Source organism: Oncorhynchus mykiss, chromosome 27 (genome assembly GCF_013265735.2).
Source record: "Oncorhynchus mykiss isolate Arlee chromosome 27, USDA_OmykA_1.1, whole genome shotgun sequence".
Taxonomy (NCBI): Eukaryota; Metazoa; Chordata; class Actinopteri; order Salmoniformes; family Salmonidae; genus Oncorhynchus; species Oncorhynchus mykiss.
In genome coordinates, this window is record NC_048591.1 from 41,648,580 (window position 1) to 41,673,991 (window position 25,412).

A 25,412-nucleotide genomic window follows, 5' to 3' on the forward strand; every position below is an offset into this window, starting at 1 on the left:
ATTCCTAAAGCTGTCCCCTGCCCCTCCTAACGATGTCCCCCGTCATTCCTAAAGCTGTCCCCTGCCCCTCCTACTAAAGCTGTCCCCTGCCCCTCCTAAAGCTGTCCCCCGACATTCCTAAAGCTGTCCCCTGACCTCTGGCCTGCCAGGACACACCAGTTACCAGGTTCAGATCACACACACTGTACTGGAGGACACTGCTGCAGGGGACGGTCTGACTGACCCAGATAAACACCAATCAGAGAGGAGACTGTGCTGCAGGGGACGGTCTGACTGACCCAGATAAACACCAGTCAGAGAGAACACTGTGGTGAAGAACAGGGGGAAGGGGTGATGAGGGAAGAGGAAGGAGAGGAGAGGGTGGAGGACAAGGTTTCCACTGGAGCCAGAGAGAGAGAGAGCCCAGAACAGAGAAGAGCTAATGGTTAGAGGTCAATTTGTTTTGTTTGTTTGAGTGCATGGAGAAGAGACATTAATTCTGTTCAACCAGAGAGAGAAGACTGGTGGATCGAGACAGGTTTAAACATTCTGTTCAACCAGAGAGAAGACTGGTGGATCGAGGCAGGTTTAAACATCCTGTTCAACCAGAGAGAAGACTGGTGGATCGAGACAGGTTTAAACATTCTGTTCAACCAGAGAGAGAAGACTGGTGGATCGAGGCAGGTTTAAACATCCTGTTCAACCAGAGAGAGAAGACTGGTGGATCGAGGCAGGTTTAAACATCCTGTTCAACCAGAGAGAAGACTGGTGGATCGAGACAGGTTTAAACATCCTGTTCAACCAGAGAGAAGACTGGTGGATCGAGGCAGGTTTAAACATCCTGTTCAACCAGAGAGAGAAGACTGGTGGATCGAGGCAGGTTTAAACATCCTGTTCAACCAGAGAGAAGACTGGTGGATCGAGGCAGGTTTAAACATCCTGTTCAACCAGAGAGAGAAGACTGTTGGATCGAGGCAGGTTTAAACACCCTGTTCAACCAGAGAGAAGACTGGTGGATCGAGACAGGTTTAAACATCCTGTTCAACCAGAGAGAGAAGACTGGTGGATCGAGACAGGTTTAAACATTCTGTTCAACCAGAGAGAAGACTGGTGGATCGAGACAGGTTTAAACATCCTGTTCAACCAGAGAGAGAAGACTGGTGGATCGAGGCAGGTTTAAACACCCTGTTCAACCAGAGAGAAGACTGGTGGATCGAGACAGGTTTAAACATCCTGTTCAACCAGAGAGAGAAGACTGGTGGATCGAGACAGGTTTAAACACCCTGTTCAACCAGAGAGAAGACTGGTGGATCGAGGCAGGTTTAAACACCCTGTTCAACCAGAGAGAAGACTGGTGGATCGAGGCAGGTTTAAACACCCTGTTCAACCAGAGAGAAGACTGGTGGATCGAGGCAGGTTTAAACATTCTGTTCAACCAGAGAGAAGACTGGTGGATCGAGGCAGGTTTAAACACCCTGTTCAACCAGAGAGAAGACTGGTGGATCGAGGCAGGTTTAAACATCCTGTTCAACCAGAGAGAGAAGACTGGTGGATCGAGGCAGGTTTAAACATCCTGTTCAACCAGAGAGAAGACTGGTGGATCGAGGCAGGTTTAAACATCCTGTTCAACCAGAGAGAGAAGACTGGTGGATCGAGGCAGGTTTAAACACCCTGTTCAACCAGAGAGAAGACTGGTGGATCGAGACAGGTTTAAACATCCTGTTCAACCAGAGAGAGAAGACTGGTGGATCGAGACAGGTTTCAACATTCTGTTCAACCAGAGAGAAGACTGGTGGATCGAGACAGGTTTAAACATCCTGTTCAACCAGAGAGAGAAGACTGGTGGATCGAGGCAGGTTTAAACACCCTGTTCAACCAGAGAGAAGACTGGTGGATCGAGACAGGTTTAAACATCCTGTTCAACCAGAGAGAGAAGACTGGTGGATCGAGACAGGTTTAAACACCCTGTTCAACCAGAGAGAAGACTGGTGGATCGAGGCAGGTTTAAACACCCTGTTCAACCAGAGAGAAGACTGGTGGATCGAGGCAGGTTTAAACACCCTGTTCAACCAGAGAGAAGACTGGTGGATCGAGGCAGGTTTAAACATTCTGTTCAACCAGAGAGAAGACTGGTGGATCGAGGCAGGTTTAAACACCCTGTTCAACCAGAGAGAAGACTGGTGGATCGAGGCAGGTTTAAACATCCTGTTCAACCAGAGAGAGAAGACTGGTGGATCGAGGCAGGTTTAAACATCCTGTTCAACCAGAGAGAGAAGACTGGTGGATCGAGGCAGGTTTAAACATCCTGTTCAACCAGCGAGAAGACTGGTGGATCGAGGCAGGTTTAAACATCCTGTTCAACCAGAGAGAAGACTGGTGGATCGAGGCAGGTTTAAACATCCTGTTCAACCAGAGAGAAGACTGGTGGATCGAGGCAGGTTTAAACATCCTGTTCAACCAGAGAGAAGACTGGTGGATCAAGGCAGGTTTAAACATCCTGTTCAACCAGAGAGAGAAGACTGGTGGATCGAGGCAGGTTTAAACATCCTGTTCAACCAGAGAGAGAAGACTGTTGGATCGAGGCAGGTTTAAACATCCTGTTCAAATAGAGAGAAGACTGTGGATTACTTTTGTTTCTCTCAGTCACCTTCCTCTAGACCAGGGGTGTCAAACTCATTCCATGAAGGGCCTAGTGTCTGCTAGTTTTTCCTTTCAATTAAGACCTAGACCACCAGGTGAGGGGAATTCCTTACCAATTAGTGACATTAATTAATCAATCAAGTCCAATGGAGGAGTGAAAACCTGCAGGCACTCGGCCCTCCATAGAATGAGTTTGACACCTGTGCTCTAGATCCTTCAAACTCAACTCTGGACCACCAAGCCAGTTCCACTGCATTGTTTCATTGTTGCCCTCTAATCAGGGACTGATTTAGTCTTGGGACACCAGGTCACCTCTAATCAGGGACTGATTTAGACCTGGGACACCAGGTTCCCCTCTAATCAGGGACTGATTTAGACCTGGGACACCAGGTTCACCTCTAATCAGGGACTGATTTAGACCTGGGACACCAGGTTCCCCTCTAATCAGGGACTGATTTAGTCTTGGGACACCAGGTTCCCCTCTAATCAGGGACTGATTTAGACCTGGGACACCAGGTTCCCCTCTAATCAGGGACTGATTTAGTCTTGGGACACCAGGTTTCCCTCTAATCAGGGACTGATTTAGACCTGGGACACCAGGTTCCCCTCTAATCAGGGACTGATTTAGGCCTGGGACACCAGGTTTCCCTCTAATCAGGGACTGATTTAGACCTGGGACACCAGGTTCCCCTCTAATCAGGGACTGATTTAGTCTTGGGACACCAGGTTTCCCTCTAATCAGGGACTGATTTAGACCTGGGACACCAGGTTCCCCTCTAATCAGGGACTGATTTAGTCTTGGGACACCAGGTTTCCCTCTAATCAGGGACTGATTTAGACCTGGGACACCAGGTTCCCCTCTAACAAGGGACTGATTTAGACCTGGGACACCAGGTTTCCCTCTAATCAGGGACTGATTTAGGCCTGGGACACCAGGTTTCCCTCTAATCAGGGACTGATTTAGACCTGGGACACCAGGTTCCCCTCTAATCAGGGACTGATTTAGACCTGGGACACCAGGTTCCCCTCTAATCAGGGACTGATTTAGGCCTGGGACACCAGGTTCCCCTCTAATCAGGGACTGATTTAGGCCTGGGACACCAGGTTTCCCTCTAATCAGGGACTGATTTAGACCTGGGACACCAGGTTCCCCTCTAATCAGGGACTGATTTAGACCTGGGACACCAGGTTCCCCTCTAATCAGGGACTGATTTAGGCCTGGGACACCAGGTTCCCCTCTAATCAGGGACTGATTTAGGCCTGGGACACCAGGTTCCCCTCTAATCAGGGACTGATTTAGACCTGGGACACCAGGTTTCCCTCTAATCAGGGACTGATTTAGACCTGGGACACCAGGTTCCCCTCTAATCAGGGACTGATTTAGACCTGGGATACCAGGTGGGTGCAATTATCAGGCAGAACAGAGAAACAGCAGGCTTCGGACCTCGTAGGGTAAGAGGTGAATACCCATGTTCCAGACACTCAACACACCTGACACGTGAGATATGCAGTTTTAATAAAGGTTCTGTACTGATGTACTCCAAATACTAATGTGGTGGGGTTACCTGTAGGGTGGGGTTACCTGTAGGGGTTACCTGTAGGGTGGGGTTACCTGTAGGGGTTACCTGTAGGGTGGGGTTACCTGTAGGGTGGGGTTACCTGTAGGGGTTACCTGTAGGGTGGGGCTACCTGTAGGGGTTACCTGTAGGGTGGGGTTACCTGTAGGGGTTACCTGTAGGGTGGGGCTACCTGTAGGGTGGGGCTACCTGTAGGGGTTACCTGTAGGGTGGGGTTACCTGTAGGGTGGGGCTACCTGTAGGGGTTACCTGTAGGGTGGGGCTACCTGTAGGGGTTACCTGTAGGGTGGGGTTACCTGTCGGGTGGGGTTACCTGTAGGGTGGGGTTACCTGTAGGGGTTACCTGTAGGGTGGGGTTACCTGTCGGGTGGGGTTACCTGTAGGGTGGGGTTACCTGTAGGGTGGGGCTACCTGTAGGGTGGGGCTACCTGTAGGGGTTACTGTAGGGTGGGGTTACCTGTCAGGTGGGGTTACCTGTAGGGTGGGGTTACCTGTCGGGTGGGGTTACCTGTCGGGTGGGGTTACCTGTAGGGGTTACCTGTAGGGTGGGGTTACCTGTCGGGTGGGGTTACCTGTCGGGTGGGGTTACCTGTAGGGTGGGGTTACCTGTAGGGTGGGGTTACCTGTAGAGTGGGGTTACCTGTAGGGGTTACCTGTAGGGTGGGGCTACCTGTCGGGTGGGGTTACCTGTAGGGGTTTAGGGTGGGGGTTACCTGTCGGGTGGGGGGGGGGGGGGTTACCTGTCGTATGGGGGAGGGTTACCTGTCAGGTGGGGGGGGGGTTACCTGTAGGGTGGGGGGGGGTTACCTGTCGTATGGGGGGTTACCTGTCGGGTGGGGGAGGGGTTACCTGTCAGGTGGGGTTACCTTTAGGGTGGGGGTTACCTGTCGGGTGGGGGGGGTTACCTGTCGTATGGGGGGTTACCTGTCGGGTGGGGGAGGGGTTACCTGTCGGGTGGGGTTACCTGTCAGGTGGGGGGGTTACCTGTCGTATGGGGGGGCGGGGGTTACCTGTCAGGTGGGGGAGGGGGTTACCTGTGAGGTGGGGGAGGGGGTTACCTGTGTCACACACAAGTTCACACCTCAGGAATGAGAGGGGGATGGGAAGATCACACACACACAGAAACAGACATGCACACAGCTGCCAGCATGAGCTAACCCAGGAGACTGTCACAGACATGAACACACTGTTCCAGAGAAACAGAGGGTTGTGTGTGTTTATGAGAGAGCACTCAGCCACAGCTCTCTCACACACACAGGTCACACACAGGTCTCTCACACACACACACAGGTCTCTCACACACACACAGGTCTCTCACACACACACAGGTCTCTCACACACACACAGGTCTCTCACACACAGGTTTGGGTTGTGGTGTATTAAGCCGGGCATGATGACAGGAAGAGGATCCAGGGGTCAAGGAACACACACACGGTCGGGTCTGGTCTGGTCTGGTCTGGTCTGGTCTGGTCTGGTCTGGTCTGTCTGTCTGTCTGTCTGTGTTCTCCAGTTACATAAGCTGTGAGGACCATTGAACACAACCATGTTCAGCAGTCTCCATGCTCTAATGACAAACTTGCATCACCTCTAGTCCAGCCACACCGATGTTCTCTACAGAAAACTCACAATTGTATGCACACACAGACGCTCATAGATCACTGGGTGAAATCTAGTCAGGGAGGGCCACTGTTGACTCTCTCTGTTCAAACACACACACAGCCTTTATAAAGGGCCTGCCTCTGAACTCTCTCTCTGTTCAAACACACACAGCCCTGCCTCTGTTTTCAAGCCCACAGACTACAGCATGTTTGTGCTCATAAAGGAACAGGGACTATGATACAGTGTGAAGTTTGTGTTCTGTTTGTAGTTTAGCTGCAGTTTCTCTCTCTCTTTCATTAGCTATGTGTCTGTCTGGAACATCAATTACAATACCTACAATCCCCCCTTTCTCTAGCTAAGTCAAGCGTACACTCACACTCACACACACACACACACACACACACACACACACACACAGGACCTACTTCTTGCTGGCCTCACACACGTCTGTGATGTTGGAGAAGAGGTGGTGGTGCTCGGTCTTGGTCATGGTGTCACTGAGCTCTGCTGAGTTCTGAAACATCCGGATCAGAACCTCCAGACTGTGGAGGTAGGAGTGTTCTGACGATATCAACTCAAATATGGCCTGACAGAGAGAACGAGAGAGAGAGAGAGGGAGAGAGAGAGAGAGAGAGACAGAGAGAGAGAGAGAGACAGAGACAGAGAGAGAGAGACAGAGAGAGAGACAGAGAGAGAGAGAGAGAGAGAGACAGAGAGACAGAGAGAGAGAGAGAGACAGAGAGAGAGAGAGAGAGAGACAGAGAGAGAGAGAGACAGAGAGAGAGAGAGAGACAGAGAGACAGAGAGAGAGACAGAGAGAGAGAGAGAGAGACAGAGAGACAGAGAGAGAGAGAGAGACAGAGAGAGAGAGAGAGAGAGACAGAGAGAGAGAGAGACAGAGAGAGAGAGAGAGACAGAGAGACAGAGAGACAGAGAGAGAGAGAGAGACAGAGAGAGAGAGAGAGAGAGAGACAGAGAGAGAGAGAGACAGAGAGAGAGAGAGAGAGACAGAGAGACAGAGAGACAGAGAGAGAGACAGAGAGAGAGAGAGAGACAGACAGAGAGACAGAGAGAGAGAGAGACAGACAGAGAGAACACGATAGAGAGACAGAACGAGAATGATAGAGAGAGAGAATGAGAGAACGATAGAGAGAGAACGAGAGAACGATAGAGAGAGAGAATGAGAGAACGATAGAGAGAGAGAACGAGAGAACAAAAGAACGAGAGAGAACAAGAGAACAAAAGAACGAGAGAGAGAGAGAGAGAGAACGAGAGAACGAGAGAGAGAGAGAGTAATTACAGGGATGCTAACTGGTGAGGGCTCAAAAATGACACACTTTTTTTTGCACAGAAGCAAGTGAAAAATCTATGTAAACTGCCAGAAAATGTGGCTATTTTCAACTGGTATGATCAACATTGTGATACCAGGCCTAATATCAGGATATCAAGTAGTATCGTGACAGCACTGTGTCTTCCCTGCCATTGGGCTCCCTTTCTCCTCTATGGCAGTGGTACTCAGAGGCTGAATGACAGAGAAGCCGAGTCAGACTGGCCTGCCGGTCCCATCTGGAGAGAATAAACATACCTATCCACTCCAATAACTAAACACATGTAACAACAGAAACCTCATCCCTGTCTGCTCACCTCATCCCTGTCTACACCCCAGCTCCTCATCCCTGTCTGCTCACCTCATCCCTGTCTACACCCCAGCTCCTCATCCCCGTCTGCTCACCTCATCCCTGTCTACACCCCAGCTCCTCATCCCCGTCTGCTCACCTCATCCCTGTCTACACCCCAGCTCCTCATCCCTGTCTGCTCACCTCATCCCTGTCTACACCCCAGCTCCTCATCCCTGTCTACACCCCAGCTCCTCATCCCCGTCTGCTCACCTCATCCCTGTCTACACCCCAGCTCCTCATCCCCGTCTGCTCACCTCATCCCTGTCTACACCCCAGCTCCTCATCCCTGTCTGCTCACCTCATCCCTGTCTACACCCCAGCTCCTCATCCCTGTCTACACCCCAGCTCCTCATCCCTGTCTACACCCCAGCTCCTCATCCCTGTCTGCTCACCTCATCCCTGTCTGCTCACCCCAGCTCCTCATCCCTGTCTACACCCCAGCTCCTCATCCCTGTCTGCTCACCTCATCACGGTCTACACCCCAGCTCCTCATCCCGGTCTACACCCCAGCTCCTCATCCCTGTCTGCTCACCTCATCCCTGTCTACAACCCAGCTCCTCATCCCGGTCTACACCCCAGCTCCTCATCCCTGTCTGCTCACCTCATCACGGTCTACACCCCAGCTCCTCATCCCGGTCTACACCCCAGCTCCTCATCCCTGTCTGCTCACCTCATCCCGGTCTACAACCCAGCTCCTCATCCCTGTCTGCTCACCCCAGCTCCTCATCCCCGTCTGCTCACCTCATCCCTGTCTACACCCCAGCTCCTCATCCCTGTCTACTCACCTCATCCCGGTCTACACCCCAGCTCCTCCTCCCTGTCTGCTCACCTCATCCCTGTCTACACCCCAGCTCCTCATCCCGGTCTACACCCCAGCTCCTCATCCCTGTCTGCTCACCTCATCCCTGTCTACAACCCAGCTCCTCATCCCGGTCTACACCCCAGCTCCTCATCCCTGTCTGCTCACCTCATCACGGTCTACACCCCAGCTCCTCATCCCGGTCTACACCCCAGCTCCTCATCCCTGTCTGCTCACCTCATCCCGGTCTACACCCCAGCTCCTCATCCCTGTCTGCTCACCCCAGCTCCTCATCCCCGTCTGCTCACCTTATCCCTGTCTACACCCCAGCTCCTCATCCCTGTCTACTCACCTCATCCCAGTCTACACCCCAGCTCCTCCTCCCTGTCTGCTCACCTCATCCCTGTCTACAACCCAGCTCCTCATCCCGGTCTACACCCCAGCTCCTCATCCCCGTCTGCTCACCTCATCCCTGTCTACACCCCAGCTCCTCATCCCCGTCTGCTCACCTCATCCCTGTCTACACCCCAGCTCCTCATCCCTGTCTGCTCACCTCATCCCTGTCTACACCCCAGCTCCTCATCCCTGTCTACACCCCAGCTCCTCATCCCTGTCTACACCCCAGCTCCTCATCCCTGTCTGCTCACCTCATCCCTGTCTGCTCACCCCAGCTCCTCATCCCTGTCTACACCCCAGCTCCTCATCCCTGTCTGCTCACCTCATCACGGTCTACACCCCAGCTCCTCATCCCGGTCTACACCCCAGCTCCTCATCCCTGTCTGCTCACCTCATCCCTGTCTACAACCCAGCTCCTCATCCCGGTCTACACCCCAGCTCCTCATCCCTGTCTGCTCACCTCATCACGGTCTACACCCCAGCTCCTCATCCCGGTCTACACCCCAGCTCCTCATCCCTGTCTGCTCACCTCATCCCGGTCTACAACCCAGCTCCTCATCCCTGTCTGCTCACCCCAGCTCCTCATCCCCGTCTGCTCACCTCATCCCTGTCTACACCCCAGCTCCTCATCCCTGTCTACTCACCTCATCCCGGTCTACACCCCAGCTCCTCCTCCCTGTCTGCTCACCTCATCCCTGTCTACACCCCAGCTCCTCATCCCGGTCTACACCCCAGCTCCTCATCCCTGTCTGCTCACCTCATCCCTGTCTACAACCCAGCTCCTCATCCCGGTCTACACCCCAGCTCCTCATCCCTGTCTGCTCACCTCATCACGGTCTACACCCCAGCTCCTCATCCCGGTCTACACCCCAGCTCCTCATCCCTGTCTGCTCACCTCATCCCGGTCTACACCCCAGCTCCTCATCCCTGTCTGCTCACCCCAGCTCCTCATCCCCGTCTGCTCACCTTATCCCTGTCTACACCCCAGCTCCTCATCCCTGTCTACTCACCTCATCCCAGTCTACACCCCAGCTCCTCCTCCCTGTCTGCTCACCTCATCCCTGTCTACAACCCAGCTCCTCATCCCGGTCTACACCCCAGCTCCACATCCTTGTCTGCTCACCTCATCCCTGTCTACACCCCAGCTCCTCATCCCTGTCTACAACCCAGCTCCTCATCCCGGTCTACACCCCAGCTCCTCATCCCTGTCTGCTCACCTCATCACGGTCTACATCCCAGCTCCTCATCCCGGTCTACACCCAAGCTCCTCATCCCTGTCTGCTCACCTCATCCCGGTCTACACACCAGCTCCTCATCCCTGTCTACACCCCAGCTCCTCATCCCTGTCTACACCCCAGCTCCTCATCCCTGTCTGCTCACCCCAGCTCCTCATCCCTGTCTACAACCCAGATCCTCATCCCTGTCCACACCCCAGCTCCTCATCCCTGTCTACACCCCAGCTCCTCATCCCTGTCCACACCCCAGCTCCTTATCCCTGTCTACACCTCAGCTCCTCATCCCTGTCTACACCCCAGCTCCTCATCCCTGTCCACACCCCAGCTCCTCATCCCTGTCCACACCCCAGCTCCTCATCCCTGTCCACACCCCAGCTCCTCATCCCTGTCTACAACCCAGCTCCTCATCCCTGTCTACACCCCAGCTCCTCATACCTGTCTACACCCCAGCTCCTCATCCCCGTCTGCTCACCTCATCCCTGTCTACACCCCAGCTCCTCATCCCTGTCCACACCCCAGCTCCTCATCCCTGTCTACAACCCAGCTCCTCATCCCGGTCTACACCCCAGCTCCTCATCCCTGTCTACACCCCAGCTCCTCATCCCTGTCTACACCCCAGCTCCTCATCCCTGTCTACAACCCAGCTCCTCATCCCTGTCTGCTCAACTCATCCCGGTCTACACCCCAGCTCCTCATCCTGGTCTACACCCCAGCTCCTCATCCTGGTCTACACCCCAGCTCCTCATCCTGGTCTACTCACCTCATCCCGGTCTACAACCCAGCTCCTCATCCCTGTCTACAACCCAGCTCCTCATCCCTGTCTACACCCCAGCTCCTCATCCCTGTCTACAACCCAGCTCCTCATCCCTATCTACACCCCAGCTCCTCATCCCTGTCTACAACCCAGCTCCTCATCCCTATCTACACCCCAGCTCCTCATCCCTGTCTGCTCACCCCAGCTCCTCATCCCTGTCTGCTCACCCCAGCTCCTCATCCCTGTCTGCTCACCCCAGCTCCTCATCCCTGTCTGCTCACCTCAGCGCCTCATCCCTGTCTACACCCCAGCTCCTCATCCCTGTCCACACCCCAGCTCCTCATCCCTGTCTACAACCCAGCTCCTCATCCCTGTCTACACCCCAGCTCCTCATACCTGTCTACACCCCAGCTCCTCATCCCCGTCTGCTCACCTCATCCCTGTCTACACCCCAGCTCCTCATCCCTGTCTACACGCCAGCTCCTCATCCCTGTCCACACCCCAGCTCCTCATCCCTGTCCACACCCCAGCTCCTCATCATGGTCTACACGCCAGCTCCTCATCACGGCTAAATAACATTTTAAAACTGATGGAGATATACAGAAAGAACAGAGAGAGAAGCCCCTGAGTGGGGTAATGGCTGGTTAGAGGATGAGGCTACTCATAGCTGTCACACATGATATTGGGTAAAACACTCATTCTGATGTGACATTTCTGCCATCACTCTGAACTCTGATATTCTATTAGTAGGACATGTAGACAATAATTCTGTGCTCAGTCATTCATTTAGAGAGAGAAGGTAGTGATCACACCGGGAGAAGAGCTTTTCACATCTCTTATAGCTCCATTTTGATTTATTTTACCTTTATTTAACTAGGCAAGTCAGTTTCAGAACAAATTCTTATTTACAATGACAGCCTACCCCCGGCCAAACCCGGACGACGCTGGGCCAATTGTGCGCCGCCCTATGGGACTCCCAAATCGGTGATACTCTCCATCTGCACACTTCTCTAGACACGTATTTGCTGAGACATCCATGCTATGAATTCATATGTCCCTCAACATCAACTGGTGAACTTGTCTATGGTCCATATTTTCAAGCCCTCCCCTTTAAGAAGGGTTTACTGTTTGCTATGGAAAAGGTTACGGGGAGAGGAGTTTAGGCATGGTTTGTTAGAGTGCAACGGGGGGCTACAGTAAGTGACCCGTCTGTGTGTGTGTCTGTGTGTGTGCATGCATCCTAACCATTCTGGAGCCAGTCTGCTTGACCCTTTGTTGAAACTGTCTCTGTATGAAGGGGTCACACACACACACACACACACACTAAGGCTGTTACCTCTTGTCTCTTCCGCTCCTCCTGGCTGAGTTTATCAGAAACACCACTCTTCTTTACCTGCAGGACAAACACAGTAACAACATCAGGAAGAACACACACACGCACACGCACACGCACACACACACACACACACAGTCTACTGGCTATATTTGCCAACTGTTAGCAAAACAAAACAGTCGCACAACTTTAGGAATGAAAGGAATTGTTTAGAGGTGAGGCATACCTCTGTATCCATCACAGTGTAAACTCTCAGGTGTCTGCTTTTAGAGGAATTAGGGCTAATGTGTGTTCAGCTGTCTGTGGCAGCACACACACATTTTCTGTCTGTGAAAGCAGCAAGACAGACACACACTGTTCATGACTCCACCACAGGAGTAGTTCTCATAACAGACCTGTAGACCTGTAGACCTGTAGGAGCTGAATAAAGACCTGTAGACCTGTAGGAGCTGAATAAAGACCTGTAGACCTGTAGGAGCTGAATAAAGACCTGTAGACCTGTAGGAGCTGAATACAGACCTGTAGACCTGTAGGAGCTGAATAAAGACCTGTAGACCTGTATGAGCTGAATAAAGACCTGTAGACCTGTAGGAGCTGAATAAAGACCTATAGGAGCTGAATAAAGACCTGTAGGAGCTGAATAAAGACCTGTAGGAGCTGAATAAAGACCTGTAGACCTGTAGGAGCTGAAAAAAGACCTATAGGAGCTGAATAAAGACCTGTAGACCTGTAGGAGCTGAATAAAGACCTGTAGGAGCTGAATAAAGACCTGTAGACCTGTAGGAGCTGAATAAAGACCTGTAGGAGCAGAATAAAGACCTGTAGACCTGTAGGAGCTAAATAAAGACCTATAGGAGCTGAATAAAGACTTGTAGACCTGTAGGAGCAGAATAAAGACCTGTAGACCTGTAGGAGCTGAATAAAGACCTGTAGACCTGTAGGAGCTGAATAAAGACCTGTAGGAGCAGAATAAAGACCTGTAGACCTGTAGGAGCTGAATAAAGACCTGTAGGAGCTGAATAAAGACCTGTAGGAGCTGAATAAAGACCTGTAGGAGCTGAATAAAGACCTGTAGACCTGTAGGAGCTGAATAAAGACCTGTAGACCTGTAGGAGCTGAATAAAGACCTGTAGGAGCTGAATAAAGACCTGTAGGAGCTGAATAAAGACCTGTAGGAGCTGAATAAAGACCTGTAGGAGCTGAATAAAGACCTGTAGACCTGTAGGAGCTGAATAAAGACCTGTAGACCTGTAGGAGCTGAATTTTTATTTTATTTATTTTACCTTTATTTAACCAGGCAAGTCAGTTAAGAACAAATTCTTATTTTCAATGACGGCCTGGGAACAGTGGGTTAACTGCCTGTTCAGGGGCAGAACGACAGATTTGTACCTTGCCAGCTCGGGGGTTTGAACTCACAACCTTCCGGTTACTAGCCCAACGCTCTAACCACTAGGCTACCCTGCCGCCCCGTAGACCTGTAGGAGCTGAATAAAGACCCGTAGACCTGTAGGAGCTGAATAAAGACCTGTAGGAGCTGAATAAAGACCTGTAGGAGCTGAATAAAGACCTGTAGGAGCTGAATAAAGACCTGTAGGAGCTGAATAAAGACCTGTAGGAGCTGAATAAAGACCTATAGGAGCTGAATAAAGACCTATAGGAGCTGAATAAAGACCGGTAGGAGCTGAATAAAGACCTGTAGACCTGTAGGAGCTGAATAAAGACCTATAGGAGCTGAATAAAGACCTGTAGACCTGTAGGAGCTGAATAAAGACCTATAGGAGCTGAATAAAGACATGTAGACCTGTAGGAGCTGAATAAAGACCTATAGGAGCTGAATAAAGACTTGTAGACCTGTAGGAGCTGAATAAAGACCTGTAGGAGCAGAATAAAGACCTGTAGACCTGTAGGAGCAGAATAAAGACCTGTAGACCTGTATGAGCTGAATAAAGACCTGTAGGAGCTGAATAAAGACATGTAGGAGCTGAATAAAGACCTGTAGGAGCAGAATAAAGACATGTAGACCTGTATGAGCTGAATAAAGACCTGTAGGAGCTGAATAAAGACCTATAGGAGCTGAATAAAGACCTGTAGAGCTGTAGGATCAGAATAAAGACCTGTAGACCTGTAGGAGCTGAATAAAGACCTGTAGGAGCAGAATAAAGACATGTAGACCTGTATGATCTGAATAAAGACCTGTAGGAGCTGAATAAAGACCTATAGGAGCTGAATAAAGACCTGTAGACCTGTAGGATCAGAATAAAGACCTGTAGACCTGTAGGAGCTGAATAAAGACCTGTAGACCTGTAGGAGCTGAATAAAGACCTGTAGGAGCAGAATAAAGACATGTAGACCTGTAAGAGCTGAATAAAGACCTGTAGGAGCAGAATAAAGACCTGTAGACCTGTATGAGCTGAATAAAGACCTGTAGGAGCTGAATAAAGACCTATAGGAGCTGAATAAAGACCTGTAGAGCTGTAGGATCAGAATAAAGACCTGTAGAGCTGTAGGATCAGAATAAAGACCTGTAGACCTGTAGGATCAGAATAAAGACGTGTAGACCTGTAGGAGCTGAATAAAGACCTGTAGGAGCTGAATAAAGACCTGTAGAGCTGTAGGAGCAGAATAAAGACCTGTAGGATCAGAATAAAGACCTGTAGACCTGTAGGAGCTGAATAAAGACCTGTAGGAGCTGAATAAAGACCTGTAGAGCTGTAGGAGCAGAATAAAGACCTGTAGACCTGTAGGAGCTGAATAAAAAACTGTAGACCTGTAGGATCAGAATAAAGACCTGTAGACCTGTAGGAGCTGAATAAAGACCTGTAGACCTGTAGGATCAGAATAAAGACCTGTAGACCTGTAGGATCAGAATAAACACCTGTAGACCTGTAGGAGCTGAATAAAGACCTGTAGACCTGTAGGAGCTGAATAAAGACCTGTAGGAGCTGAATAAAGACCCGTAGACCTGTAGGAGCTGAATAAAGACCTGTAGGAGCTGAATAAAGACCTGTAGGAGCTGAATAAAGACATGTAGACCTGTAGGAGCTGAATAAAGACATGTAGGAGCTGAATAAAGACCTATAGGAGCTGAATAAAGACCTGTAGACCTGTAGGAGCTGAATAAAGACCTATAGGAGCTGAATAAAGACCCGTAGACCTGTAGGAGCTGAATAAAGACCTATAGGAGCTGAATAAAGACCCGTAGACCTGTAGGAGCTGAATAAAGACCTGTAGGAGCTGAATAAAGACCTATAGGAGCTGAATAAAGACCTGTAGACCTGTAGGATCAGAATAAAGACCTGTAGACCTGTAGGAGCTGAATAAAGCCATGTAGACCTGTAGGAGCTGTATAAAGCCCTGTAGGAGCTGAATAAAGCCCTGTAGGAGATGAATAAAGCCCTGTAGGAGCTGAATAAAGACCTGTGGGAGCTGAATAAAGCCCTGTGGGAGCTGAATAAAGCCCTGTAGGAGCTGAATAAAGCCCTGTGGGAGCTGAATAAAGACCTGTAGACCTGTAGGAGCTGAATAAAGACCTGTAGACCTGTAGGAGCTGAATAAAGACCTGTAGGAGCAGAATAAAGACCTGTAGACCTGTAGGAGCTGAATAAAGACCTGTAGACCTGTAGGAGCTGAATAAAGACCTGTAGACCTGTAGGAGCTGAATAAAGACCTGTAGGAGCTGAATAAAGACCTGTAGGAGCTGAATAAAGACCTGTAGGAGCTGAATAAAGACCTGTAGGAGCTGAATAAAGACCTGTAGGAGCTGAATAAAGACCTGTAGACCTGTAGGAGCTGAATAAAGACCCGTAGACCTGTAGGAGCTGAATAAAGACCTGTAGACCTGTAGGAGCTGAATAAAGACCTGTAGACCTGTAGGAGCTGAATAAAGACCTGTAGGAGCTGAATAAAGACCTGTAGACCTGTAGGAGCTGAATATAGACCTGTAGAGCTGTAGGAGCTGAATAAAGACCTGTAGACCTGTAGGAGCTGAATAAAGACCTGTAGGAGCTGAATAAAGACCTGTAGACCTGTAGGAGCTGAATAAAGACCTGTAGGAGCTGAATAAAGACCTGTAGGAGCTGAATAAAGACCTATAGGAGCTGAATAAAGACCTGTAGACCTGTAGGAGCTGAATAAAGACCTGTAGGAGCTGAATAAAGCCCTGTGGGAGCTGAATAAAGCCATGTGGGAGCTGAATAAAGACCTGTAAGAGCTGAATAAAGACCTGTAAGAGCTGAATAAAGACCTGTAGGAGCAGAATAAAGACCTGTAGACCTGTAGGAGCTGAATAAAGACCTGTAGGAGCTGAATAAAGACCTGTAGGAGCTGAATAAAGACCTGTAAGAGCTGAATAAAGACCTGTAGGAGCTGAATAAAGACCTGTAGGAGCTGAATAAAGACCTGTAGACCTGTAGGAGCTGAATAAAGACCTGTAGGAGCTGAATAAAGCCCTGTGGGAGCTGAATAAAGCCATGTGGGAGCTGAATAAAGCCCTGTAGGAGCTGAATAAAGACCCCAGTGTGCTAGTTTAGAGAGAGAAAGGTTCCTTTCAGGGGAGTCTGGGTGTATGCACAGGATAGCTTACATGGTTGTGTGTGTGTGTGTGTGTGTGTGTGTGTGTGTGTGTGTGTGTGTGTGTGTGTGTGTGTGTGTGTGTGTGTGTGTGTGTGTGTGTGTGTGTGTGTGTGTGTGTGTGTGTAGTATCCCCCCCTCCTCTAGAAACATCTGCCACTGACACAAGGCAGCATTAGAGCCAACATGTCTCCATCGCCCACTGCTTCAATCCCTGCTCCCTACCAATACTTCTCCACACCCGGTCCTTTGTCATCTTCCCCAAGCACCCTTCCACTCCTCCATGAATCAATCATTACAAGCAACCTGAATGGGAGAGAGCTGGAAATATTTTTCAAATACATTGAGGAACTATTGTAATTCAGGAACTATTGTAATTGAGGAATTGAGGAGCTATTGTAATTCAGGAATTGAGGAACTATTGTAATTCAGGAACTATTGTAATTCAGGAATTGAGGAACTATTGTAATTCAGGAATTGAGGAACTATTGTAATTCAGGAATTGAGGAACTATTGTAATTCAGGAACTATTGTAATTCAGGAATTGAGGAACTATTGTAATTTAGGAATTGAGGAACTATTGTAATTTAGGAATTGAAGAACTATTGTAATTTAGGAATTGAAGAACTATTGTAATTTAGGAATTGAAGAACTATTGTAATTCAGGAATTGAGGAACTATTGTATACAGTACCAGTCAGTAGTTTGGACACACCTACTCATTCAAGGGTTTTTCTTTATTTTTACTATGTTCTACATTGTAGAATAATAGTGAAGACATCAAAACTATGAAATAACACATGGAATCATGTAGCAACCAAAAAAAGTGTTAAACAAATCTCTCAACCATCTTCGTGAGGTAGTCACCTGGAATGCATTTCAATTAACAGGTGTGAATTTCTTTCCTTCTTAATGCGTTTTAGCCAATCAGTTGTGTTGTGACAAGGTAGGTGTGGTATACAGAAGATGGTTTATTACCAAATAGGAAAACACGAAGTAAACTATACTCTCTGGTCCTTTTACACCTGCATTGCCTGCTGTTTGGTGTTTTAGGCTGGGTTTCTGTACAACACTTTGATATATCAGCTGATGTATGAAGGGCTATATCAATTAATTTGATTTGATTTGATTTTAAACCCTGCTGTAAGTAACATATAGTGGGTTAAAGCAAGCAAAACAAACGTGATTTGGGGTGAAACACTTCAGGCTGCTTGTTACTAACATTATGACTGTTTTCCTCAGGAAACGGAGTCTGCTTCATCTTTTCTTTCCTTGCTGCGATACCTCTGAGTATTGTGATACTGGTATCGTGACAAACCCTAATGGAGACCTTTGCAAACACATCCAGACTAGGACACAAAACACACAAGCCAACAGCCAAACCACTACAGCCAAAATGCCAACAGCTTGCCAAGTTTGTGCTATTGTGCAAGACAAATTCCCTTTAAAAGGCAATCAACTTCTATTTATCTATCTACGGCCTTGCAGGTCCTTAGTGTCCTAGCAACCACCTTCCCGCCACGACAACTGAACTTTGCCCTGCTTTTGGAGTTTCCCTGAGAACACAGAGGGACAGGTGTAACCGTGACAACAGAAACGCAGTATTCACTCAAAAGGGAGTGGTTGAGGTAAGAGGTTGACCGTAGGCATAAATCTATCATTGTCTTACCCTTACTCCCCTGTCCTACCCTTAACCGGGGGGGTTAAGCCTCTCATCTAAGAGTATGGTGTCAACACTCTTAGATACACCACTTCCCCCTGTCCCTACGGTTACTGGAAACTACAGACTTCTAGGAAACAGAGTCTGACCTTACAGGTGTTACTGGAAACTACAGACTTCTAGGAAACAGAGAGTCTGAACCAAAGCGGTAGCTGTCAGTCTGGGAAGGGAAGTGTGATAGTAGGAACAGGTTCTGTCAGTTTGGGAAGGGAAGTGTGATAGTAGGAACAGGTTCTGTCAGTTTGGGAAGGGAAGTGTGATAGTAGGAACAGGTTCTGTCAGTTTGGGAAGGGAAGTGTGATAGTAGGAACAGGTTCTGTCAGTTTGGGAAGGGAAGTGTGATAGTAGGAACAGGTTCTGTCAGTCTGGGAAGGGAAGTGTGATAGCAGGAACAGGTTCTGTCAGTTTGGACATTGATGCCACTTTTGTCCATCCGTTAAACATCAGATCATTCTCTCATTTCCAGGAGGATTTTTCTGCTCCTTCAGAGAATGAAGATACGGAAACCTCCAGGTTACTTACCATCAGTTACTGACCAGGAGAAACAGCAGAACATCTATAAAACACTACAGCCTGCCCTGTCACAGAGTAAACAGCAGAACATCTAACTACTATAAAACACTACAACCTGCCCTGTCACAGAGTAAACAGCAGAACATCTATAAAACACTACAACCTGCCCTGTCACATGTCATGGCCCATAGACCTTCCATCTGGCATCAAACACAGGACTGGGAAGACTCCTCTCCTCACATTGGAAATATCTGGATAAGTCAACTTTGTTTGAATATTTTGATCAGAACTAACTGTCCCCTACAGTACTGTCCCCCACCGTCTCTACAGTACTGTCCCCTACAGTCTATACAGTACTATTCTCTACAGTACTGTTCCCTACAGTACTATTCTCTACAGTACTATTCCCTACAGTACTGTCCCCTACAGTCTCTACAGTACTATTCCCTACAGTCTATACAGTACTATTCTCTACAGTACTGTTCCCTACAGTACTATTCTCTACAGTACTATTCCCTACAGTACTGTCCCCTACAGTCTCTACAGTACTATTCCCTACAGTCTATACAGTACTATTCTCTACAGTACTATTCCCTACAGTACTATTCTCTACAGTACTATTCCCTACAGTACTGTCCCCTACAGTCTCTACAGTACTATTCCCTACAGTCTATACAGTACTATTCTCTACAGTACTATTCCCTACAGTACTATTCTCTACAGTACTATTCCCTACAGTACTGTCCCCTACAGTCTCTACAGTACTATTCCCTACAGTCTATACAGTACTATTCTCTACAGTACTGTTCCCTACAGTACAATTCTCTACAGTACTATTCCCTATAGTACTATTCCCTACAGTACTGTCCCCTACAGTCTCTACAGTACTGTCCCCTACAGTACTATTCCCTACTGTACTGTCTCCTACTGTACTGTCTCCTACAGTACTGTCCCCTACAGTACTGTCCCCTACAGTACTGTCCCCCACCGTCTCTACAGTACTGTCCCCTACAGTACTGTCCCCTACAGTACTGTCCCCCACAGTCTCCACAGTATTGTCCCCCACCGTCTCCACAGTACTGTCCCCTAAAGTACTGTCCCCCACCGTCTCTACAGTACTGTCCCCTACAGTACTGTCCCCCACAGTCTCCACAGTATTGTCCCCCACCGTCTCCACAGTACTGTCCCCTAAAGTACTGTCCCCCACCGTCTCTACAGTACTGTCCCCTACAGTACTGTCCCCCACAGTCTCCACAGTATTGTCCCCCACCGTCTCCACAGTACTGTCCCCTACAGTACTGTCCCCCACCATCTCTACAGTACTGTCCCCTACAGTACTGTCCCCCACAGTACTGTCCCCCACCGTCTCCACAGTACTGTCCCCCACCGTCTCCACAGTACTGTCCCCTACAGTACTGTCCCCTACAGTACTGTCCCCTACAGTACTGTCCCCCACCGTCTCCACAGTACTGTCCCCTACAGTACTGTCCCCTACAGTACTGTCCCCACCGTCTCCACAGTACTGTCCCCTACAGTACTGTCCCCTACAGTACTGTCCCCCACCGTCTCCACAGTACTGTCCCCTACAGTACTGTCCCCTACAGTACTGTCCCCCACCGTCTCTACAGTACTGGTCTCTACAGTACTGTCCCCTACAGTACTGTCCCCTACAGTACTGTCCCCCACCGTCTCTACAGTACTGTCCCCTACAGTACTGTCCCCCACCGTCTCTACAGTACTGGTCTCTACAGTCTCTACAGTACTGGTCTCTACAGTACTGGTCTCTAGAGTACTGGTCTCTACAGTCTCTACAGTACTGGTCTCTACAGTACTGGTCTCTACAGTCTCTACAATACTGGTCCCTACAGTACTGGTCCCTTCAGTACTGGTCTCTACAGTACTGGTCTCCTACAGTACTGGTCTCCTACAGTACTGGTCTCCTACAGTACTGGTCTCCTACAGTACTGGACTCCTACAGTACTGGTCTACTACAGTACTATCTCCTACAGTCTCTACAGTACTGGTCTCCTACAGTACTGGTCTCCTACAGTACTAGTCTCCTACAGTACTGGTCTCCTACAGTACTGGTCTCTCTCTCCCTCAGCCCTTCTTGAGCAGCTCCAGATAAGAGTAAACATCAACAAGGAGAACAGAACACCTAAGTGGAAAACAGCATTTGCCCCCCTCCTTTCCCCCCGTTCCTCTCCTACCATTCTGGTCTCTACAGTACTGTTCCCTCCTTTCCCCGTTCCTCTCTCCTACCATTCTGGTCTCTACAGTACTGTCCCCTCCTTTCCCCCGTTCCTCTCCTACCACTCTGGTCTCTACAGTACTGTTCCCTCCTTTCCCCCCGTTCCTCTCCTACCATTCTGGTCTCTACAGTACTGTTCCCTCCTTTCCCCGTTCCTCTCTCCTACCATTCTGGTCTCTACAGTACTGTCCCCTCCTTTCCCCCGTTCCTCTCCTACCACTCTGGTCTCTACAGTACTGTTCCCTCCTTTCCCCCCGTTCCTCTCCTGCCATCCCGGGTGGTGCTCTCAGTCTGCTGCCCCAGATCTTTCTCCCTCCTCTCAGTCTGCTGCCCCAGATCTTTCTCCCTTCCTCTCCTCCTCTTAGTCTGCTGCCCCAGATATTTCTCCCTTCCTCTCCTCCTCTCAGTCTGCTGCCCCAGATCTTTCTCCCTTCCTATCCTCCTCTCAGTCTGCTGCCCCAAATCTTTCTCCCTTCCTCAGTCTGCTGCCCCAGATCTTTCTCCCTTCCTCTCCTCCTCTCAGTCTGCTGCCCCAGATCTTTCTCCCTTCCTCTCCTCCTCTCAGTCTGCTGCCCCAGATCTTTCTCCCTTCCTCTCCTCCTCTCAGTCTGCTGCCCCAGATCTTTCTCCCTTCCTCTCAGTCTGCTGCCCCAGATCTTTCTCCCTTCCTCTCCTCCTCTGTCTGCTGCCCCAGATCTTTCTCCCTTCCTCTCCTCCTCTCAGTCTGCTGCCCCAGACCTTTCTCCCTTCCTCTCAGTCTGCTGCCCCAGATCTTTCTCCCTTCCTCTCCTCCTCTCAGTCTGCTGCCCCAGATCTTTCTCCCTTCCTCTCCTCCTCTCAGTCTGCTGCCCCAGATCTTTCTCCCTCCTCTCAGTCTGCTGCCCCAGATCTTTCTCCCTTCCTCTCCTCCTCTCAGTCTGCTGCCCCAGATCTTTCTCCCTTCCTCTCCCACTCTCAGTCTGCTGCCCCAGATCTTTCTCCCTTCCTCTCCTCCTCTCAGTCTGCTGTCCCAGATCGTTCTCCCTTCCTCTCAGTCTGCTGTCCCAGATCTTTCTCCCTCCTCTCAGTCTGCTGCCCCAGATCTTTCTCCCTTCCTCTCCTCCTCTTAGTCTGCTGCCCCAGATCTTTCTCCCTCCTCTCAGTCTGCTGCCCCAGATCTTTCTCCCTTCCTCTCCTCCTCTTAGTCTGCTGCCCCAGATCTTTCTCCCTTCCCCTCCTCCTCTTAGTCTGCTGCCCCAGATCTTTCTCCCTCCTCTCAGTCTGCTGCCCCAGATCTTTCTCCCTTCCTCTCCTCCTCTCAGTCTGCTGCCCCAGATCTTTCTCCCTCCTCTCAGTCTGCTGCCCCAGATCTTTCTCCCTTCCTCTCCTCCTCTTAGTCTGCTGCCCCAGATATTTCTCCCTTCCTCTCCTCCTCTCAGTCTGCTGCCCCAGATCTTTCTCCCTTCCTATCCTCCTCTCAGTCTGCTGCCCCAGATCTTTCTCCCTTCCTCTCAGTCTGCTGTCCCAGACCTTTCTCTCCTCCTCTCAGTCTGCTGCCCCAGATCTTTCTCCCTTCCTCTCAGTCTGCTGTCCCAGACCTTTCTCTCCTCCTCTCAGTCTGCTGCCCCAGATCTTTCTCCCTTCCTCTCCTCCTCTCAGTCTGCTGCCCCAGATCTTTCTCCCTCCTCTCAGTCTGCTGCCCCAGATCTTTCTCCCTTCCTCTCCTCCTCTCAGTCTGCTGCCCCAGATCTTTCTCCCTCCTCTCAGTCTGCTGCCCCAGATCTTTCTCCCTTCCTCTCCTCCTCTTAGTCTGCTGCCCCAGATATTTCTCCCTTCCTCTCCTCCTCTCAGTCTGCTGCCCCAGATCTTTCTCCCTTCCTATCCTCCTCTCAGTCTGCTGCCCCAAATCTTTCTCCCTTCCTCAGTCTGCTGCCCCAGATCTTTCTCCCTTCCTCTCCTCCTCTCAGTCTGCTGCCCCAGATCTTTCTCCCTTCCTCTCCTCCTCTCAGTCTGCTGCCCCAGATCTTTCTCCCTTCCTCTCCTCCTCTCAGTCTGCTGCCCCAGATCTTTCTCCCTTCCTCTCAGTCTGCTGCCCCAGATCTTTCTCCCTTCCTCTCCTCCTCTGTCTGCTGCCCCAGATCTTTCTCCCTTCCTCTCCTCCTCTCAGTCTGCTGCCCCAGACCTTTCTCCCTTCCTCTCAGTCTGCTGCCCCAGATCTTTCTCCCTTCCTCTCCTCCTCTCAGTCTGCTGCCCCAGATCTTTCTCCCTTCCTCTCCTCCTCTCAGTCTGCTGCCCCAGATCTTTCTCCATCCTCTCAGTCTGCTGCCCCAGATCTTTCTCCCTTCCTCTCCTCCTCTCAGTCTGCTGCCCCAGATCTTTCTCCCTTCCTCTCCCACTCTCAGTCTGCTGCCCCAGATCTTTCTCCCTTCCTCTCCTCCTCTCAGTCTGCTGTCCCAGATCGTTCTCCCTTCCTCTCAGTCTGCTGTCCCAGATCTTTCTCCCTCCTCTCAGTCTGCTGCCCCAGATCTTTCTCCCTTCCTCTCCTCCTCTTAGTCTGCTGCCCCAGATCTTTCTCCCTCCTCTCAGTCTGCTGCCCCAGATCTTTCTCCCTTCCTCTCCTCCTCTTAGTCTGCTGCCCCAGATCTTTCTCCCTTCCCCTCCTCCTCTTAGTCTGCTGCCCCAGATCTTTCTCCCTCCTCTCAGTCTGCTGCCCCAGATCTTTCTCCCTTCCTCTCCTCCTCTCAGTCTGCTGCCCCAGATCTTTCTCCCTCCTCTCAGTCTGCTGCCCCAGATCTTTCTCCCTTCCTCTCCTCCTCTTAGTCTGCTGCCCCAGATATTTCTCCCTTCCTCTCCTCCTCTCAGTCTGCTGCCCCAGATCTTTCTCCCTTCCTATCCTCCTCTCAGTCTGCTGCCCCAGATCTTTCTCCCTTCCTCTCAGTCTGCTGTCCCAGACCTTTCTCTCCTCCTCTCAGTCTGCTGCCCCAGATCTTTCTCCCTTCCTCTCAGTCTGCTGTCCCAGACCTTTCTCTCCTCCTCTCAGTCTGCTGCCCCAGATCTTTCTCCCTTCCTCTCCTCCTCTCAGTCTGCTGCCCCAGATCTTTCTCCCTCCTCTCAGTCTGCTGCCCCAGATCTTTCTCCCTTCCTCTCCTCCTCTCAGTCTGCTGCCCCAGATCTTTCTCCCTTCCTCTCAGTCTGCTGTCCCAGACCTTTCTCTCCTCCTCTCAGTCTGCTGCCCCAGATCTTTCTCCCTTCCTCTCCTCCTCTCAGTCTGCTGCCCCAGATCTTTCTCCCTCCTCTCAGTCTGCTGCCCCAGATCTTTCTCCCTTCCTCTCCTCCTCTCAGTCTGCTGCCCCAGATCTTTCTCCCTCCTCTCAGTCTGCTGCCCCAGATCTTTCTCCCTTCCTCTCCTCCTCTTAGTCTGCTGCCCCAGATATTTCTCCCTTCCTCTCCTCCTCTCAGTCTGCTGCCCCAGATCTTTCTCCCTTCCTATCCTCCTCTCAGTCTGCTGCCCCAGATCTTTCTCCCTTCCTCTCAGTCTGCTGTCCCAGACCTTTCTCTCCTCCTCTCAGTCTGCTGCCCCAGATCTTTCTCCCTTCCTCTCCTCCTCTCAGTCTGCTGCCCCAGATCTTTCTCCCTTCCTCTCAGTATGCAGTCCCAGATCTTTCTCCCTTCCTCTCCTCCTCTTAGTCTGCTGCCCCAGATCTTTCTCCCTTCCTCTCCTACTGTCCCAGATCTTTCTTCCTTCCTCTCCTGCTCCCTCCCTCACCCCCCTTCCTCTCCTGCTCCCTCTCTCACCCTCCCCTTCCTTTCCTGCTCCCTCCCTCACCCTCCCCTTCCTTTCCTGCTCCCTCACCCTCCCTCTTCCCTCCCTATCCCTGTTTTAATTCCCTATCTAGACCAAGAGTAATGAAGAGACAGAGAGAGACATAAAGAGACAGAGAGAGAGAGAGAGACAGACAGTCACAGACAGAGTAGGAGAAGGAGAGAGAGAGATGGAGGATGGGTAAGGATTGCAGCCAGACCAGATGTGACAACATCCCTCACAGCCCTGGCAGTCCATTTCCCAACAAGGCCCTGTGTTTGTCTCTGTACTATATGAGAGGCACTGCACCACAATTCACTGTGTGCGTGTGCGTGTGTGTGTGTGTCTCACCACACTGAGTTGGCTCCAGGAGGTGCGTATGGGTCTGTACTGCATCACGATGCGGTCATCAGGTTTGGCCTCTCTGGACTGGTCCTCATCAGAGTCATTGTGAAGAGCTTTCTCCTGGTAGTTCTGATACAGTTCCTCCTCTGGATCACACCACAGACAGACAGGTTGAGGGTGGATCACACCACAGACAGACAGACAGGTTGAGGGTGGATCACACCACAGACAGACAGACAGACA

At 50.4% G+C, this 25,412-nt stretch overlaps 1 protein-coding gene across 5 annotated transcripts in view; it reads right to left on the minus strand.

The window, feature by feature from the left end:
- LOC118944786 (rho guanine nucleotide exchange factor 26-like) overlaps positions 1-25,412 on the minus strand; it is a 107,379-nt gene that overhangs the window by 75,169 nt on the left and 6,798 nt on the right. For all 5 annotated transcript variants that reach the window (XR_005040103.1, XR_005040101.1, XR_005040102.1 and 2 more), the window contains exons 4-6: positions 25,176-25,315; positions 11,995-12,051; positions 6,221-6,381 (exon numbers count right to left, since the gene is read on the minus strand). Coding sequence is in view for 2 of the 5 variants with exons in the window: in XM_036965864.1 (XP_036821759.1) it covers positions 6,221-6,381; positions 11,995-12,051; positions 25,176-25,315 (358 nt within the window). In the remaining 3 variants the exon portion in view is untranslated. The remainder of the gene's footprint in view (positions 1-6,220; positions 6,382-11,994; positions 12,052-25,175; positions 25,316-25,412) is intronic.